This window comes from Saccostrea cucullata, unplaced genomic scaffold (assembly GCF_032062105.1).
Source record: "Saccostrea cucullata isolate Sc308-1 unplaced genomic scaffold, CSIRO_AGI_Scuc_v1 ctg3502, whole genome shotgun sequence".
In the NCBI taxonomy this organism is placed as follows: Eukaryota; Metazoa; Mollusca; class Bivalvia; order Ostreida; family Ostreidae; genus Saccostrea; species Saccostrea cuccullata.
Genome location: NW_026926190.1, coordinates 22,526 through 41,653, shown reverse-complemented (window position 1 = coordinate 41,653; position 19,128 = coordinate 22,526). Strand labels below are relative to the sequence as shown.

At 32.1% G+C, this 19,128-nt stretch overlaps 1 protein-coding gene across 1 annotated transcript; it reads left to right on the top strand.

Moving 5' to 3' along the window:
• The first annotated feature begins 113 nt into the window (after positions 1-113).
• On the top strand, positions 114-18,305 carry LOC134271036 (uncharacterized). Its single transcript, XM_062753301.1, has 13 exons — positions 114-196; positions 2,530-2,829; positions 3,225-3,353; positions 7,757-7,855; positions 8,223-8,318; positions 10,318-10,526; positions 10,684-10,933; positions 11,174-11,239; positions 13,581-13,748; positions 13,882-14,043; positions 14,306-14,464; positions 16,547-16,708; positions 18,007-18,305. The coding sequence occupies exons 1-13, from the start codon at positions 166-168 to the stop codon at positions 18,303-18,305; spliced, it is 2,130 nt and encodes a 709-aa protein (XP_062609285.1). The 5' UTR covers positions 114-165.
• The last annotated feature ends 823 nt before the right edge of the window (positions 18,306-19,128 follow it).

The window sequence follows — 19,128 nt, the reverse complement described above, 5'->3', positions numbered from 1 at the left end:
ATGTATAGTTAATCAATATCCAAGATACAATGAAAATTTAATCCGGATCATATGACATAGATTTTTTTTCCCGCCTCGGTGTCATGATCATATTCTGCATTTGTATATTGCAGGACATTAAAGGATGTTTTTGAAGAAGTAACTATATGAAATTAAATTAACGAAATGACAGGAGGATTATTCTTTTTGCTAACCAGTAAGTTAATCCTTTTTATTGTTATCTTGTTTTTATGATTAAAATTTTCAAATCACTAAATGCATTAAAAAAAATTAAACTTTTCAAAGTGCTAGCTAATTGGCAGGTGGTATCAGCTATTCACATTGGTTTTCAATAGAAGTGTTAAGTTGTATCTCTGTCAATAAAAGGAAAATTACTTTAAGAATAATAAAAATCTCTGCTGTAAGACAAGCTACCTGCATATTATTTCCAATTTTTCTGTCTTCTACTTTATAGAAGAATATAAAAAATATGAATTTAAAAACTATAACCGAGTTTCACTTCACAGACATTTTTTTCAAATAAGAGAAAGCAACGACTCATTACTTATTATATATTAAAAACACAATTCAATGAAACATAAGATAGCTGGACAGTTTTTTCATTAAACGCTGTTTCATCCACAAAATGAAATGGAAGAGATACTGTGTTTTTGATTGGATCTCTTTGTTTGCAATAAATATAAAATATTTGTGAGCATACATTTATCAATGAAATATTTGTGAAACTATTTACATGTATATTACGTATTACGTGTAAGATGTGAAGAAATAGATTGAAAATATCAATGTTTTACAATAAAATTAGTACTTTGATCACACCAATTGAGGTAGCGTCTCATTATCTATTTTATTAAAAAAGGACAGAATTTACTGAAAGATAGCGGGGCAGTTTTTTGTATGAAGTGAAATATTATAGGCCCTTGGCCTGCTGGTCAATCCATTTTCATTGTATACTTGTTTGTATATTATGAACAAAATACTTCTTTAACTAAGCAAATGACTGAAAATATTAGAATTCATGACTATTGTACGTTCAATTTGTAGACAAATATGCAAAAATATTAAGGGCTAAATAATCAATTTATGAATAATAATATTTAATGATTGAGCTGTTTTGTAAATGTAAACTGGAAACAATGCTGCTTTTTTCCTCTCTGTGATATTTTTGGACTATACAAGTCATACTTCTTTACATTAGAAAGTTACTGAAATTTAAAAAGGACTTTTGGATATTCTGCAAATGTAAAATATATAACATTTTACTTACTTCTCCATTTTTAGCTCACCTGAGCCGTAGGCATAAGTGAGCTTTTCTGATCAAAATTTGTCCATTGTCTGTCGTCGTTGTCGTGGTTGTTGTCGTTGTAAACTTTTTCCATTTTTATCTTCTCAAGAACCACTGGGCCAATTTCAACCGAACTTTACACAAAGTATGCTTGGGAGAAAGAAGGGGATTTAAGTTTGTTCAAATGAAGGGCCGGGCCCATATTCAATGGGAAATAATTCAGAATTAGTGAATATTTAGAGGTATGTATTAAAAATCTTCTCAAGAACCACTGTGCCAGGAAGGATGAAACTTATAGGGAGGCATCCTCAGGTAGTGTAGTTTCAGGTTTGTTCAAATCATGACCCCCGGGAGTATGGCGGGCCCACAATGGTCGATCAAAGTTTTAAATAGAAATATAGAGGGAAATTATTTAAAAATCTTCTTCTCAAAAAAAGCAAAGGCATGGTTGATTATATTTATATGGAAGCATCCTCAGGTAGTGTAGGTAGGACGGGGCCACAATGGCCGATCAAAGTTTTACTTAGAGACATATAGGAAAATTCTTTAAAAATCTTCTCAAGATTAGCAAAGGCATGAATGATCATATTTATAGGGATTTTAGGAAAGCATTCTCAGGTAGTGTAGATTCAATTTTGTTCAAATCAGGACCCCGGGAGTAGGGTGGGGCCGCAATGACTGATCAAAGTTTTACAAAGAAATGTTCTTTAAAAACCTTTTTCTCAAGAATAGCAAAACCATGATTTATCATATTTATATGGAAATATCCTTAGGTAGTATAGATTCAATCTTGTTCAAGTCATGGCCCTCGGGGGAAAGACGGGACCACAACATGGAATCCAAGTTTTATATAGAAATATGTAGAAAAATTCTTTAAAAAATCTACTTTTCAAAAATAGCAAAGCCGTGATTAGTCATATTTATATGGAAGCATTCTCAGGTAATGTAGATTCAAGTTTGTTCAATTCATGACCCCTGGGGGTAGGACGGGGCCACAAACTAAGTTAAATGTAAAAGGCAATAAAGAAGCCACAGGTAGTCAAATAAATATGCAAGCATCCTTAGTTAGCGTAGATTCAAGTTTGTTCAAATCATACCCTCTTCCCATTAAGGATTGGTTGGGACCACTTTTGGGTTTAAACTTTTCTGTATTGATTTCTGCTTTTTTCAAGCTATAGTGCTCAGGTGAGCAATGTGGCCCATGGGCCTCTTTTTTGATACTATCATCATTATTTTTTATTTAGCATTAGAGTGTTGCGTATATTCTGTATACATCAGCGACTGGATTCAAGTTGAATCACAAAAATCTAGTCCAGTTCTCATTCAACATCCATTAGAACAAATACCCGCAAAAGTTGAGGTGCAGGTAAAAATTCAAGAAAACGGATATGACGTCATTTTCCCTGCATTCGGATCAGCACAAAGAGACGATGACAGTGACAATATCTACGGTGGTGTTATTTATATTTACAATGAAAATCATGTAAAAATATTTGTCCCTGTAAGGAATAATGACTCAAATAAAGGAGTACTTATATTCACAGGTAAAAATTTATTGAAAGATATTTTCCTGCTTTGTTTTTTAAAATGAAAAAAGTGTGAGCTAAACAAGATGAATGTGTAGTTTCGTGAATTCAAAGTTATAGTACATATAGTAGTACATGTAAATGTGTTTTATGAAGGATATTGACAGTATGATTATATTATAAAATCATAAACTTTCTATTAGACATTTATTACACAAAATTAGATTTCATAACAAAAAAAAAAGTGTACATACAATTATATTTTAACAAGATGAATTTGTAGTTTCGTGAATTCAAAGTTATAGTACATATAAAAGTACATGTAAATGTGTTTTTATGAAGGATATTGACAGTATGATTATATTATAAAATCATAACCTTTCTAAGTAATTCATCGAATCTTAACTTATTAGGTGGATCTGCGTTCGCTGGGCCATTTGAAGGAATTTATTCGGTAGGTTTTATTAGGATAAAGGTATGGGGTTTGTGTGATCTACCACCGGCGAAATTCACAAGCTATGGTAGTGAAAGTATTTCAAAAGGTAAGATTTTCTTCCTTTAATCATAAATTTGGCATCAAGACATTACAAATGTTATCTCGTATCTATTCAGGAATGTTTACCAATAATATTTAATATTTAAAATTCATTAAAGTTATACGAAACAATGTCCTGAGCATTTTGGGTTGTATACGGAAATGAGTTCATCTGAGCAACATTAATAAGCCTGAATTTACATTTTGGATTTTTTATGCAAGTTGGAGGCAGCAGAGTCGATCAAAGCTACTTGATGCGGAGATAAACTTCATTTAGCGCGGCTTATCTCCTTTGCTTATAACGTCAGTAAGACCCAGTCGCTACATTCATTACTAATATTTATATAGTCGATCATGTCTTATGCAGCATAATTCTTAAGAAATAGCATTGTCTGGACTAAAAAATTGCTTAAATACATGATTTTCAAACAAGAAAGTGTTTGTCTTTTAACATCCTGTTGCATGTTTTCAAAAGTTTAGCATCTTTTATCTGTGTAACTTATTGTCATCCTTCGACACTTCAATTTTAAGAGAGAGAGAAAAAAACGATGTCCAAAGAGACCAGAACTTCTGTTCTCGAGTACGATATAAGTTGAATAAATTTCTAACACAAAAATATGATTTGTTTTCCAATGAAAAATTTTAAGCCATGATCAGATTATGTTATCTATATACTCGGTAGCACGCGCATTTATAAGTAAAGCTGGATTCGATTGACCGCGGTGTGTGAAAGTGAAACTAAACCTGCAAATAAATAAATGATTTCATTTATGTATGGAAAATGAAAATTAATGCTTATATCGCTTCCTTGTTTTTCCCTCTCTCAGTTATTCCTTATTCTTTCTTTGACTTTCCCAATCAATTTTTATCGTAATAATTTTTAAAAAGACAGACATTAAACACAATTCTATCTATGTAATCCTACGTTTCTGTGTGAATAATACTGTATATATTTACAAATCAAATTTTCTAAAGTTTCCACACAAATTGTGCCCTGTGATTTGCTAAAAAATTTGTGTAAAAGTTAAAAACTCATGCCTTCTGAATAATTGACATTCAATGCAGAAAAATCATGCAAATCATTTTCTCATGTGTGTTTTTAAATGCTAATTGTGACATCATAAACATGTGCATTTTCCCATATTTTCTTAAAAAGTTGTCAATTATTACTGGTGTAAACAGCATATTATGTCCTATATTTGTCAACAGGTATTCGAAATATTTATTCAAAAGTGAACTAAGTTACAGCGTAATAGTATAATTCAAATGTTACTCATTTTTAATCATTTTTTATTCGTACAATCCAACTTAGAAAAAAATGAATAAATCACTCCACGTTTCTAAACAATTTTTGTGTAGAAAGAGGATACTATTGTGAAATTGTATAGAGAGAGAATTTCAACATGAGTATGACATTGTCGTATAAATCTAATCATTCAATACTTGTGAAGATTTATCTCTTCTAAATAAAATACTTTAGTACGTTAAATGAATACAAGTAGCATTATGATAGTGATATTTAATATCTAAATCATGAATCAAACCTTTCAGTTTGTGCAATATTATACAAAGCAAGGTCAATATCGAAAACAAAAAACTTCATTTATCATGCCCCATGTTATTTCTGATAAAAAAATATATCAGGAAATGACAAATGTGAATATAGTAAGGGTCTAATTAATAGGCATATTGTAATGCTACGCAGCACAGTTAAGGTTACGAATGGAAATATCGGGAATTTTTTAAGATAAAAAATACATACTTTATTAGGATGGGCGATTCTTTTTAGGACTTCACTGATATAAAAAAAATGTAATGTGGTTTAAATCTACATGTTGGGGACATTTAGATTTTTTATTTAGACTTCTCACGTGATGTCGACGTCAAATGATTTTAGCAATTATACTTGCAGTTTAGAGGTCATCTATAAATTCCAATATTGCAAGGGCATAACTAAGATAAAAATCTTAGTTTAATTTATAATCCTTTTCAACACTATATGTAGTTTTTTAATTGCTAAAATTTAATTTGTTGGACGGCAGATTAAATATTTTGCTGGTCAACTACATCAAATATAGCTAAAATTAATTTATTTGCAAGATTTCACATGAGGTTCGCAGCACTTTTCAAATATCTAAATGCTTCTTGAGTTTATATGCAAAAACTAAACAAGACACACTGAGGGTATGCCCTTGCAATAAATCGATTTATTAGGGCCCTTCCATTACTTTTTCAATGATTCTGCATACAAACACACGGCAGCATCACTTCTCTTGTCTGGAGAATGTACGGATAGTTTATTAATAAAATACTAAAATAGACATCGCATCAAAGTTAACGGCCTTTTATTTAATTGCAAATAATATTTTATTTGAGAACAAAAGACATTTTTTATTGTACAAAATGTGACTTGATCAGCTTCCCACTGTGTGCAAACTGCATCATTTTTGCGAGATGACGTCACATTGACAAGTGCATTGCGATCGATGCATCGTGTATATACTGTTTGTATGTAGTATACAGCTATCCAGCTGTTTGAAATAGCAAATAATTTCATTTTGTGGTATTTTGAAGTCCTTATATTATGTGTGACGTCATAGTAAACATTTCCCGTACAAATTAGGCCCCGCCTCCTTACTTTAACCTTAACTGTGCTGCGTATTTCATTATTTATCTAGCTGATAAAATTGTTGAATGCATTTCTCTTTCTCTTTCTCATTCTCTAGTGACGCCCTCCAAACTACCTTTCACTATCATATTTCTAATATGACATTTTTTAATATATAAAGGAAAATTAAAATCGTTTCCGGAACCTTTTCCTCTAACTCTCGAAAAAGCATAAAACACACTGTATGTTTGAAAATCTTAACTTAAAACCCGCGGAATTGTTGTGTGGCAGATTTACAAGACTTAGGCTATGAATGAAATAAAATATATACATGTAGATATTAAATATTCTTATAAATAAAACACCCAATATTCCTTTATGTGCATTTTTCATGATAACGTTGATATTAAAAAATAAAAAAAAAAATAAAAAAAAAAAATAGCAAAACCTGAGAGAAAACAAATAAAAAGTTAAAAAAAACTCTCTGAAACTAAATAATATTTGAAAAATAACTCCAAATTAACATGTATGACAAAGCATATTTTTTAAACAATAAATCAATGTCTGAAGAATCTTCATATTAAGACCTGAATCATTGATAATACTTTCGCAAATTTGAACCTATTCAAACGAATACAAAACCAAACAGTTCGATCTCATAAATTTTCCACGAGAAGAATTAACGATGAATTTCTCGAATAACCATTAAATGCTCAAAAGAAGTTAATTAACTCCCGTATGCGTGAATGAAATATAAAACATGAAAAATGCAGAATATACTTTTCATATGCATAATATATGAACACTTTTGTATGAAGAAGTCGTTATCAGAAGTACATACAACAGAACTCACTAAAAGTGTTTAATATTCATCCATACTTCCTTTGAGCAATTTAAATATGCTTTTAATAACTACAAGTAAAAGAGTGCATTTACAGACAAAAATCAATGTATTTCAAAAGCTTAGCGTAGATAAGAAGACCTTACGAAAGCGAACACTATTTTCATATCGTAGCATCTATCAACTGTAACAATGACAACGCAAGGCGGAACATTTCCCCTCAAAGAGTGTATCGATTATTTGTGTTTGTTAAAGTAAATGAAAAGGAAAGATATGAAACATCATTTTTTCCGATAGATTCCCAATTTGTATATTTGTATTATAATATTTGGTCCATAGATAAAAGAATCCGCTTAAATTTTATGACATATAAAACTTCAACAAATGAAAGATTTCTAAAATATATCTTAATTTATTAAGTAAATTGTTGTATCTAAATATTTCATTTATACAACCTTTCCTTGTAATATATTCTTTTTTTGATTGGAAATCATAAGAAGATAAATATCTAATATCTTATTTTTTTGGAGCATTATTCAAATTTATGCTTAGACACAACATAAATAATACTTAAGACGTAAAGTAATAAATTGATTTATAATTTTAGACGTAAAGTATATATTAGGAATGAAAAAAGAGTTTTATGAATTTCGTACGTTTTTCAGCGCTTATCGGATCAAAGCAAATGCATTTAAATTGTTGTGCCCTATCGACAGGGATGAATGACATCGTTCTATCCCAAATTCTGATAGGCTCTCTCATATTTCCAAAATCCATTATTACTCTGAAAATTAAATAATTAGTTTTTTGGTAAATGGGTCTTGTGATTTTAAAATACACATATTCTTTAATCCAAATTTCTATTGCACGTCTTTATTTGATTATCAATTGCAATTGCAATAATTTTATTGCAATGTTAAAAAAACCAGACTTAAAAAAAACGAAATTCTTTTTTAACCAGGGGACAGTTATAAGACTATTACACACGGGCTTGGTAAAAACCCAGATTTTGTTGTTGTTCAGCTAAAGATGACCAATGGCTATGTTTCCGAAGCAGCAGGTATGTACTGTCAAATTGTAACTTCACACTTTCTGTAGAATCATCAATGACCGTGGGGACCCACTGTTTGTCGATTTCGTAGACCACTATAACCCATGATTTTAAATCCGCCATGAAAAACTATTTTGTCTACATATTTATGAACTTATAAAAACTTCTTTGTATATATGTAAGAGTTACTCACGCACTTTTTTAAAGTTTCAAAGAAAAAAATGCTGAACCAGGATAATTGACCTCCCACGAATAAAATGATTCCACGGTATTTTTCTCAGATGGTAAATTGTTTTGTATTTTACAGTATGAAACCAAGACGATTCATTTAAGGATTTGTTTATGGCATTCTATTGATTATGGCATTTCATTGTAGGTGTGACATTTAATTCACAAATCTTTAATCATCAAACTATCTGCGGGACTGTTTTTGCATTTAACGACCAAGAAATCCGTCTCTGGTCTATGTCTGGTAAGATTTTAATGTGAGCATGTAATCGCTCTATCATTATAACTATTAGATTTAATAAAAGATAAAAACTTGTTCATTATATATTTGGATTTAAAAAAAAACTACTTATTTCTAGTTTTTTTAGCTCAACTGAGCTGAAAGCTTAAGTTAGCTTTTCTGATCACCCCTTATTCGTCCGTCTATCCGCTGCAAAGAAGTCGGTTCACTTTATGCATAAAATGGCCCTGTAGATATACCAATTAATTGATCAATACTTGATTTTCTATTTGAAGCATAAAAATAAAATAGAGACTTGGTACTTTCATATCCTATTTAAAAAATTCTTCTAAAAGTCCAGGTCTAGGAGAACTGGCTTTATGAAGTTGCAATGTACTTGAATTTTTAGGTAAACAGGTATAATTGAGTACTTTCAGTGAAGAAAAATAATATGATCAAAAAAATAAAACATGTCCATTAATCCTCAGAAACAGATTCATCGTTTACTAGTTGCATATTTTAGATCAGAGGTTGCGCTCTATATTAAATATAAAAAAGTAGCTTTAAAAATTGGCCATTTTTGTAGACTTTCGCGGAATATGCGGGAATTGACGCATTTCGTGACCTCATAATGCATCGACTAGCCAGAAAATGACGTCATTTTTGATAGATACGCAGTCACCAAAGATCTTAGTGATATTTAAAGCATTGTTAAGTAAAACTATGCAGTTGCAGTTTTTCAGAAATTCAAAGGGCCAAGTAAGGCAAAAGTGAGCCTTGTTCTTTATCACATATTGTCATCTTCTTCCCAAGAACCACTTGGCCAATTTTAATCAAATTTGATACAACGCATTCTCGGGGGAAAAGAAGTTTAAATTATCAAATTGAAGGGAATAGTTCCCCTAGAAGGGGAGATAAGCAAGATACAAAAAATAGGGTATGGGCATAAAAAATATTCTTCTCAAGAACCACTGGGTCAGAAAATCTTAAACATCTATGGAAGCATCCTTGGGTTGTGTAGATTCGAAATTGTTCAAATCATGACCCCGGGGGTAGGGCTGGCCAATTATATGGAATCCAAATTCAACATCGAAATATTTATAGGAAATATCGTCTTCTCAAGAGCTTCTTGGCCTGAAATGCTAAAACTTATGTGGAGGCATCCTAGGGTAGTTTTGATTCCAAATTGTTAAAATCATGGCCCTCGGGGCCGCACGGGATCAAAATAGGAAATCCAAGTTTTACATTGAAATATATAGGAGAGATCTTTAAAAATATTCTCCTCAGGAACCACTGAAAGGCTGAAACTTATATGAAAGCATTCTCTGGGGTAGCCAAGATTTTATATTCTCTAGATTATGACCCCAGCGAGTAGGATGGGGTAACAATAGATATTACAAAGGAGGAAATCTGGTAAATAATAGCATGACCAATGATATTCAGGTGAACGATTTGGCCCATTGGCCTCTTGATTTAAAATTAGAAGGGTCTTAGATCACATAGTATGGAAATAAAACATGCATGGATTCACGCTCAATTTCATGTTTTACTTTGCCTGGATTTACAAATTTGTTTTATTTAATCAACGTTATGATTTTGTCATAAAATATCCTCCATTCACCGAATTATCACAAAGGGATTTAAACTTTACTTTTAAAGTGCGTATTTAATTTATAATCTCTTTACTTTAAAAATACGTATTTAATATATATTTACTTAGAATATTACAAATCATTTAAGATATAATAGCTAACTGATTGGTTAAAAAGATTTATTAACTTTGAAGCCAAAGAAATTATAACCAGTATTTCCATTATCTGTTTTATCATGTGAATAAATACTGTTACAATTACCTAATGATTTTGCACTCCAATATGAGTGAAAAATTTTCGAGAGGGGAGTTAAACAACAAACAAAAAATAAAAATTTGCCTTTATTTTTTGTGTTATTTTTAGAATAAAAAAATTTTTAAATTTCATGAAATTAATCAATACAGTATTAAATGTATCAATGTAATTTGTAGAGAATCCCGTGGCTTGTGCAGTAGATGGTTGGGGGACAGGAAGCTTTAGGGACGACACTGCTAGCCTGTATATCCAGGCCTGGATACTGGACTCCTGTAATAAGCATTTTTCAACACAATTCACACTAAATAAGAGCGACACAAACTGTGTCGAGCGACTGAGCCTGGATTCAGTGTATAATCTAGATTCAACATTAGTTTCTGTTCTGGTAAGTAAGAATTTTAAAGCAATATGTGGAATTTTAAAATATTCAAACTTTATGAGTTGAAATGGCAGTATAGGTAAAAGGGAGAACAATTCAGATTACATCTCATATTCCTTGTTTCATGTTTTCTTTACACTTGTTTCCCGCTGAATTCCATCAGATGAAGGTATTATCTCAAAACAACGAGGGATTCATTTTTCATGCTGGCGGTAGCGCTATGATTGATACCTCTAATGACCCATATGGAGCTATAATATACGGATACAATGAGACAGAAGTTCTGCTCTGGAGACCATCCCAGACAAACACAAATGGACATTTAGTTTATGTGGGTGGAAAGTGGGGTGACGGGCAAAGTAATCAAGAGAGTGATATTGTGGAAGTCATCGTTAAAGTTATTGACATTACAGGCAAGTATTTTAATTGTTAAGTAAATAATCAAATCCTGACATTTTCTTTCATGTGAAGTTCTTTGCTCTCCACCCCTTGCAGATAAAAAAATGTTGTACATTAGACATCAGAATGTATTTTCCTGTCAATCAAACTTTCTGTGAATAGATATTGAGATTACATATAGATGTAAAATGAAATTATAAGAAGAAGAATTACCTCTAGTTAATTGTCAAATAATACAGATTACTTCTATGTAGGCACGCCTTGTAATGGTACGGATTTTTGCTCGCCTGATTGGTCAAAGACAAGATGCGTATCTACAGGTATAATTATTCTCCACGATATTGTAAGGGTTATTTGATTAATCATTTCCAATGTTTGAGAAGAATAACAAGAGTTTTATTCTATTTTTCTACTTTTTCAACAAACAATATTTAAGGTACTCCGATCCTCTGGTTCTGAAAAATCAAGCATTGACTAATTGAAAATGCTCACAAAAATGTCTCTGAATTTTCAAAGTAAAGTGTTTTTACCCATAATATTTTTTCAAATTTCATCTTCCAAATTAATCATATCATATAGAGAAAATTGGTAAATCTCGAATATATTTTCAAGAATTGCGAATAGAAACACCTGCTATGCATTTCCCAATTCATATTTGATCAATAAACACATTTTAAAAATAAAAATCATAGGCATCCAGGCTTTTTAAAAAATTCCGCAATTTTTAGCTCACCTGAGCCGAAGGCTCAAGTGAGCTTTTCTGATCAAAATTTTTCCGTTGTCTGTCGTCGTTGTCGTTGTTGTCGTTGTCGTTGTCGTCGTAAACTTTTCACATTTTCATCTTCTCAAGAACCACTGGGACAATTTCAACCAAACTTGCTGCAAAGTATCCTTGGGTAAAGGGGATTCAAGTTTGTTCAAATGAAGGGCCACGCCCTTTTCCAAGGGGAGATAATTATGAATTTGAGAAAAATTAATGCCATTTTAAAAAAATCTTCTTCTCAAAAACGACTGGACCAGGAAAGATGAAACTCGCGTGGAATCATCCTCAGGTAGTGTAGATTCAAGTTTGTTCATATCATGACCCCCGGGGGTAGGGTGGGGCCAAAATGGCCGATCAAAGTTTTACATAGGAATATAATAGGAAAAATCTTTTAAAATATTTTTCTCAAGATCCAAAGGGCCAGGAAAGATGAAACTCATGTGGAATCATCCTCAGATAGTGTAGATTCAAATTTGTACAAATCATGACCCCCGGGGGTAGGGTGGAGACAAAATGGCCGATCAAAGTTTTACATAGGAGTATATAGCAAAAATCTTTTAAAATATTCTTCTCAAGATCCAAAGGGCCAGGAAAGATGAAACTCATGTGGAATCATCCTCAGATAGTGTAGATTCAAGTTTGTTCAAATCATGACCCCCGGGGGTAGGGTGGAGCCAAAATGGCCGATCAAAGTTTTAAATAGGAGTATATAGCAAAAATCTTTTAAAATTTTCTTCTCAAGATCCAAAGGGCCAGGAAAGATGAAACTCATGTGGAATCATCCTCAGATAGTGTAGATTCAAGTTTGTTTAAATCACGACCCCCGGGGTAAGGGTGGAGCCAAAATGGCCGATAAAAGTTTCACATAGGAATATAATAGGAAAAATCTTTTAAAATCTTCTCAAGAACCACTGAGCAAGGAAAGATGAAACTCATAAGGATTCATCCACAGATAGTGTAGATTCAAGTTTGTTCAAATCATGACCCCCAGGGGTAGGGTGGGGCCAACATGGCTGATCAAAGTTTTACCTAGGAGTATATAGGAAAATCCTTTTAAAAAATTCTTCTCAAGAACCATTGAGACAGGAAAAATGAAACTCATGTGAAATTATCCTCACGTAGTGTAGATTCAAGTTTGTTCAAATCATGACCCCTGGGGGTAGGGTTTGGGCCAAAATGGCCGACCAAAAATTAATTCTCATAGGAAATATAAAGGGAAACCTTTTAAAATCTTCTTTTCAAGTACTTCAAAGCCATGATTAGTAATATTTATGTAGAATTATCCTCAGGTAGTGTAGATTCTAGTTCGACCAAATTATGATATGTGCTTTTTCCTAGCTGATGTGCTCAGGTGAGCGCTGTGGCCCCTGGGTCTCTTGTTATGCATATAATGTACTCTTATTTCTTTTATTTACTTCGATTATTTAACAATACAAGGTGTATAAAGATTCTCCTGTTATTGCAAAGCACCATAAATCACTTTTAATTTCATATCATGTTAATAAACATCGGTATCTATGAATATAGATTGAAATGAACATCATTTTTTTGATATATGAAATTTTAAAATGCTTTTATTGGGCAAAAATTCGACTTTAATTAGACCTTTCTGAGAATGTCAAAGAACTTTGAAGCACATTGAGAAGTTGAAAATTGGTGCATTAAAAGATCTAATTTTCGAGCTTCATTTTGAGACTTTTTGAATCAAATAACAAAATAAAGAGTTGTCCTTCCTGGCTTAGGATCGGAGTCCCTTAACGATAATTACAATACAGAAACAAATTATATTGACAATGGTCAACAATATCCTTTGTTCATATTTCGTTGTCTTTAAAATACTTTGACTTCATTTCTCCAAGGATTTAATTTAAAATATGGTAATTAATGCTACACTTTAGAGTGTCCAATCCCTCCTGACATTGCCAATGCATATAAACTATATGATGGAGTAATTAATGGTAGCAAGGCTTTGTACGCTTGTAAGGCTGGGTTCTCGGAAAGTTCCGAAGACGTAATAACTAATTGTGTAGATGGCACATGGTCAAGGACATCAATGTTCTGCAAAGGTATATTGTTGATATGGTATACAAAATATGTAATGCCGATAGTTCAAAATCTATTTTTAATCAATGAAAAAAAATATTAATCAGGATTATGATATTCAAATTTTAACATATTTGTGTTTTTTTTAATATGAAGTCGTTTGCTCACCACCTCCCGCTGTTGAAAATGCAGAAGTTCTTGTGCAGGACAATAGAGCAAAATATTTCTGCTTAACGGGATATTTCACAATGAAAAATACAGTTGACGTCATTGAATGCAGAAACAGTACCTGGCCGTCCACTGACTTTAAATGTAAAAGTAAGAATCAAGATCTTTATACATGTTCTACAAGTGATTTTATAAATATAGATGTTTTTGTTCCCCTTTGTTCAGTCTTTAAAAAGTCATGAATATATCTTTTACAAAATGTTGTATTAATAGTATACATCAAATCATATTTTTAAAGTATTGAAATTCAGAAAGGTACAAATGTAAAAGTAGTCTGTAAGTCATGAATTAATATATTGTATATATATCAACTGATTATAGTTATATCACTACATGCATGTATTCTATACAGAATCTTGTCCTGATCCTCCCCTCATTGCTAACGCTGACTTCATGGTTTCTAAGAATGTTGCTCTGTACTCCTGCCGCGAGGGATTTCTTCCGAAATCTGGAAACAACTCAATAAACTGCTTACTATCTGAGTGGCAGAAAACAAACTTCACCTGCTATGGTAGGAGGATATCACTATTTATTCAGAACCATGTTTTTTAAATATAACTTTGTTTTGACAGTTTATATGTTGTGCTTTTTACGTTGATAATTATGCATATGTAATATCATTGACATAAAGTAGCTAAATAGGGTTTTATGGTTTGATAGCGTGAAAAGGAAAAGTTATTTGTAAAAATACCAAACTTGAACATACACAATTGGATAATTTGAAACATGCAAATCTTAATCCAATTTAAAAAGTTAAATGTATTTGTCATTCCGATTAAAGAGTAGATGAACTAAAAGACATAATTTGTAAGAGAGCGAGAACCCTAAATCCATCATCCCTTTATAAAAATTCCCGAGGCATGTGGATTCTATTCAGGTGATAAACAGATACATACTATAAAAAATAGATAAAAATTGATATCGTTGTCGTTTTATACTTTTGATGCATATAAAGTCCACATTGATAAAATGATTCATTTGATTTTTATTAGGATTTTTTCACCGACATCAAACATATTGTTTAGATGATTGTTTATGTTACCATTGTACCAGAAATCCTGCGAGATTTGTATATTTTGCGACTTTTTTTTCTTTTTTTTTTTTTACAAAAGAACGCACTAAGAACATTTACTCCTCCATTGACGAAATAGGACATATTGACGATTCTTGTAGTTTCGAGCTTTATATTTTCGAATAGAATATGCAAACAACTAAACTAAAAAGTGAAACACCGATGCGAAGGTTAAAGTTTCTAAGATGCAAGTCTTAGTACAAGGTCAAAAATCAAATATTTTGGTATCAAGAGGATGGTATTTTCAGAAGAAATATCCTTGTGAAATATCGTGTAAGTGGAAATTTTAGCGAGACGCAAATTTTGCGATTTGTCCTTAAAAACTGGTAATTTATTTTTAGCGAGATGTTATTTCAGCTATTTTAAAATGCATATTAAAGAAACTATTACAAATAAAACGCAATTAATTTTTAGCGATATTCAATTTTAGCGATCTTGACACCCTCGCTAATAATGCCAAAATGAAATTCTTGCTAAAAATTCTACTTATACGGTATGAAAACCCTAGTACTATACTTGTTCAAATATTATGACCAATGTTAAATTAAAGTTTTTAGAAAGTGGGTCAAGGTTTATGGTCAAAGTCAAAAGGTAAAGAATATTTATACTCATTAAAAGGTCTTGTCAAAATGAATATCTATGTGAAGTATAAAAGCCCAAGCACCAATTGATCAAAAGTTTTGGCCACGGCGGTTAAACTTTGGCTTTTTTGTCAAAGTGGGTCAAACTCCGCGGTCAAGTGGTCAAATTTTGCCATACCCAAATAAAGGGCTTGTCACAAGGAATACTTTAGTGAGATATGAAGGCTATAACCCCATCGTGTCAAATATTTATTGACAAAGTTAAAGCTTTTGTTGGAAAACAGAAAAACATGCAGAGAGACGGACAGGGCAAAAGCCATATACTCTCGGAAATATTCGATTACGGGGGCTTAATAAGATTTGTTTGTGAAACACTGAATTGCAAATCCTGGCGAAGGTTGAAATTTCTCAAATGCAAGGTCAAAGGGACAAAAAGCCAAAAATATTTATACCGATTGAAATGTCTTGTCACGATAAATATCCATGTCTGGCTTCTCCAAGCGCTGTTTTTCCGTGCATGTCCCGACACAGTAACGATTACAGTTTTACTCGTGCGACACAGTTAACATTCGGCGACACAGTTAGAAATATGATTACCGGAAAATAAAAACATGAATTAAATTGTCCTAGCTAAGGCGGATCACTTAATCCTTTCACCTTGCATAATTAATCATCTCCGAGAACCTCGCTAGACTCATGCATGTAGGAACAAAGACAAATAATGCATTGTGTTCACATTTCATATCCATTGATAGTTGCATGTTAGATTACATTTTATCATTTAATATTTATATACATCTTTTCTTCAAAACTAGAATCATGGTGGCACGTCAATTCAACCCACTCACAAAATAATGGCAAATCTAATTTTAACAATAACGACAGTTAAACATTGATAACGAGTGTTATATTTTTTCTCTACCTCATTGTATAATTTCAGCGTCATCATGCGGTCCAGTTCCTAATATTACAAATGCTGATTATCTAGTTGAAAATGACGTAGCCATGTATGCATGTAGCTATGGATACAGGCCAACAAATGGTGACAATAAAATAGCATGTATGTTTGGAAAATGGACTAATACCAGTTTGCAGTGCCAAGGTACCATTATCTCATAAATAAAAAATATATTTCCCTGGATACATATTCTATTTGTTTTGCTTTGCCAGCAAATACTTTCATGCACGTACTATATAATAACATTGAACACTGAGTAGATCATTAGACTTTCTGGAAGACAAATGTTCGTAAATTTTATGGATCACCCTTTTTTCTCCCTTGAGCAACAGGAGCTCGTGGACAGGATTATCTCCCCTTTTTTCAATTTAAAATAAATATGATTTTTTTTCTTTATTTCTAATCTTTGGCAACTTAATCCATATGTTTCTATGTGAAAATAACAGAAATATATCAATTATATGCAATTTCTATTCACAGTCGTTTAACGTTTATATATAAAGAAAGAAGGAAAGTAAGTCTGGTTTGTTTACATCGAGGTACCACCTGGGAAAATCGAACGATTAGAACGAATAGAAATTGCATATAATTGATATATTTCTATGGTTTTCAAAAAGAAACATATACGAGTAGATTAAGTTGTCAGATATTAGAAATGAGAAAAACAAATCAGATATTTTTTTAAATTGAAAAGAACGGGGGTGCGGTGGGGTGGGGTTATTGATAATCCTCTCCACAAGCACTTCTGACTTCGACACAATTGCATTCAACGTACATGTTCGTCGAATTTTTTATATTTCCAAACCAACAGAATTGTGTTTAAAGTAAAAATAATTACCCTCCAAAATTAAAATAATCCCAAATAATCGATCTCTGAGGGAAATTTTTTTTATTATGCGCCCGGATCGATAGATCAGAGGCTCATATTGTTTTTCTCCTGTCTGTTTGTCTGTTTATCTGTTTGTCTGTTTGTTTGTCTGTCTGTCTGTTGTCAACTTTAACCTTCGCCATGACTTTTGAACCATGAGAGATAGAGACTTCATATATGGTATGCATACTCCACCAATAAAGTTTTTTCGAAAGACACCAAGGTCATGACCTTGTGACCTTGACTGACCTGTATGCTAAAAAAAAGCTTTTTAGAACTTTTGCCATAATTTTTGAACCATGAGAGATAGAGACTTTATGTTTGGTATGCTTACGTCACTAATTAAGCTCTTTCAAATTACACCAAAGTCAATGACCCTGTGACCTTGACTGTGACTTATCTGCTAAAAATATTTTATGAACTTTGTTGCCGCCGGGCGCATAGTGTTTAACAAACACATCTTGTTCTTCATGTATTCTTTAAATGTAATAAACATGTAATTCTTTTTAATTTTCATATCATTTAATTTATTATCTGAAAGACGGCTTAAATAATGGTTTGTATCGTTTCTTAGATACAACAAAGAGTCTCAGAAGCTACATAACCAATGAGACGCTTGCAGAATGGATAAAAGAGATGAAGAAGACTCTCTCCGTAGTTAAATCAAACACCAGTGCCTATAACAGAAGTTTGATCAGTGTATACGAATCTCGTCCAAGCGCCATACAGATAGGAAGTGTTGGCGTCTTTCTGATAAGTTTTACGATGACAGCTTTAATATTACCGGATGTAATTGGCGTTTTCAGCAACTTGTGTAAAAAAATAAATAAGATTTTTTGCCATCGTCGGAAAAAGAGAGATGAAATTAAATAAATACTGTGAAATTACTTATCTTTGTGGGGGTTTAATTTTGCGTGATTTTCAAGGTATAAGGGATCAACACGAAATGCAATTTTTCAGATATATTACTATTGAACAATTCTTCACCCATGAATTTAAATCCCCATGAACCAATATATTTTCCTCAATCCACAAAAAATTGAACCCTCGAAAATATGTGATTTTACAGTATATTATATGTTTTGTTAAAAATGTGTTTAGACAACACCTGATGCGCTTTGTTCATCAGAAGGCAATCCAGAACATGTAACATGAGAAAATTTACTATGAAATGTTGATTGTTATGATACATGTACTGTTTTTCCATGTACAATTTTAAAAGCATTTCATTTTAATGACCTCTTTATTGTGAATGAGAGCAATGTTTAACTTCCTGGTCATCACTTCCCAAATAGAAATTTTCAATCGAAGTGCAAAAGAAGGAAATAAGAATAACACAGTAATGCTAGTGCGGACAATTTTGAAAATTCATGAAATACCTTCATAATTTCTGTGGTTCTTAGTTTTAGAATTTGATTTACATTTTCAGGATTAGCCGATACTTTTTGAAGCAAATATTGCATGATAAGAAGGTGATTAACTAGACCTTAGATTGCAACCGAAATATGTTCTTGAATTCCACTTACAAAAGATATATACCCCTGTTATGGTTTTGTTCTCTTGTTTTAACAACGAATGGTTCACCAATTGCGTATCAATTTTGATAGATTGACTGTGTGCTGTTTAACACTCATCTTGAGAATTTATGACGCCAACACTTGCCGGTGGAGAGCTGAAAATTGTGTCCTATATTCGG

What these genes read in the sequence shown, in the direction of transcription:
- LOC134271036 (XM_062753301.1), top strand. Translation starts at nt 166, where the DNA reads ATGACAGGAGGATTATTCTTTTTGCTAACCA. An exon ending in AGGAGTACTTATATTCACAG is followed by an intron (nt 2,830 to 3,224) that starts GTAAAAATTTAT and finishes TTAACTTATTAG; the next exon opens with GTGGATCTGCGTTCGCTGGG. An exon ending in GACAAGATGCGTATCTACAG is followed by an intron (nt 11,240 to 13,580) that starts GTATAATTATTC and finishes GCTACACTTTAG; the next exon opens with AGTGTCCAATCCCTCCTGAC.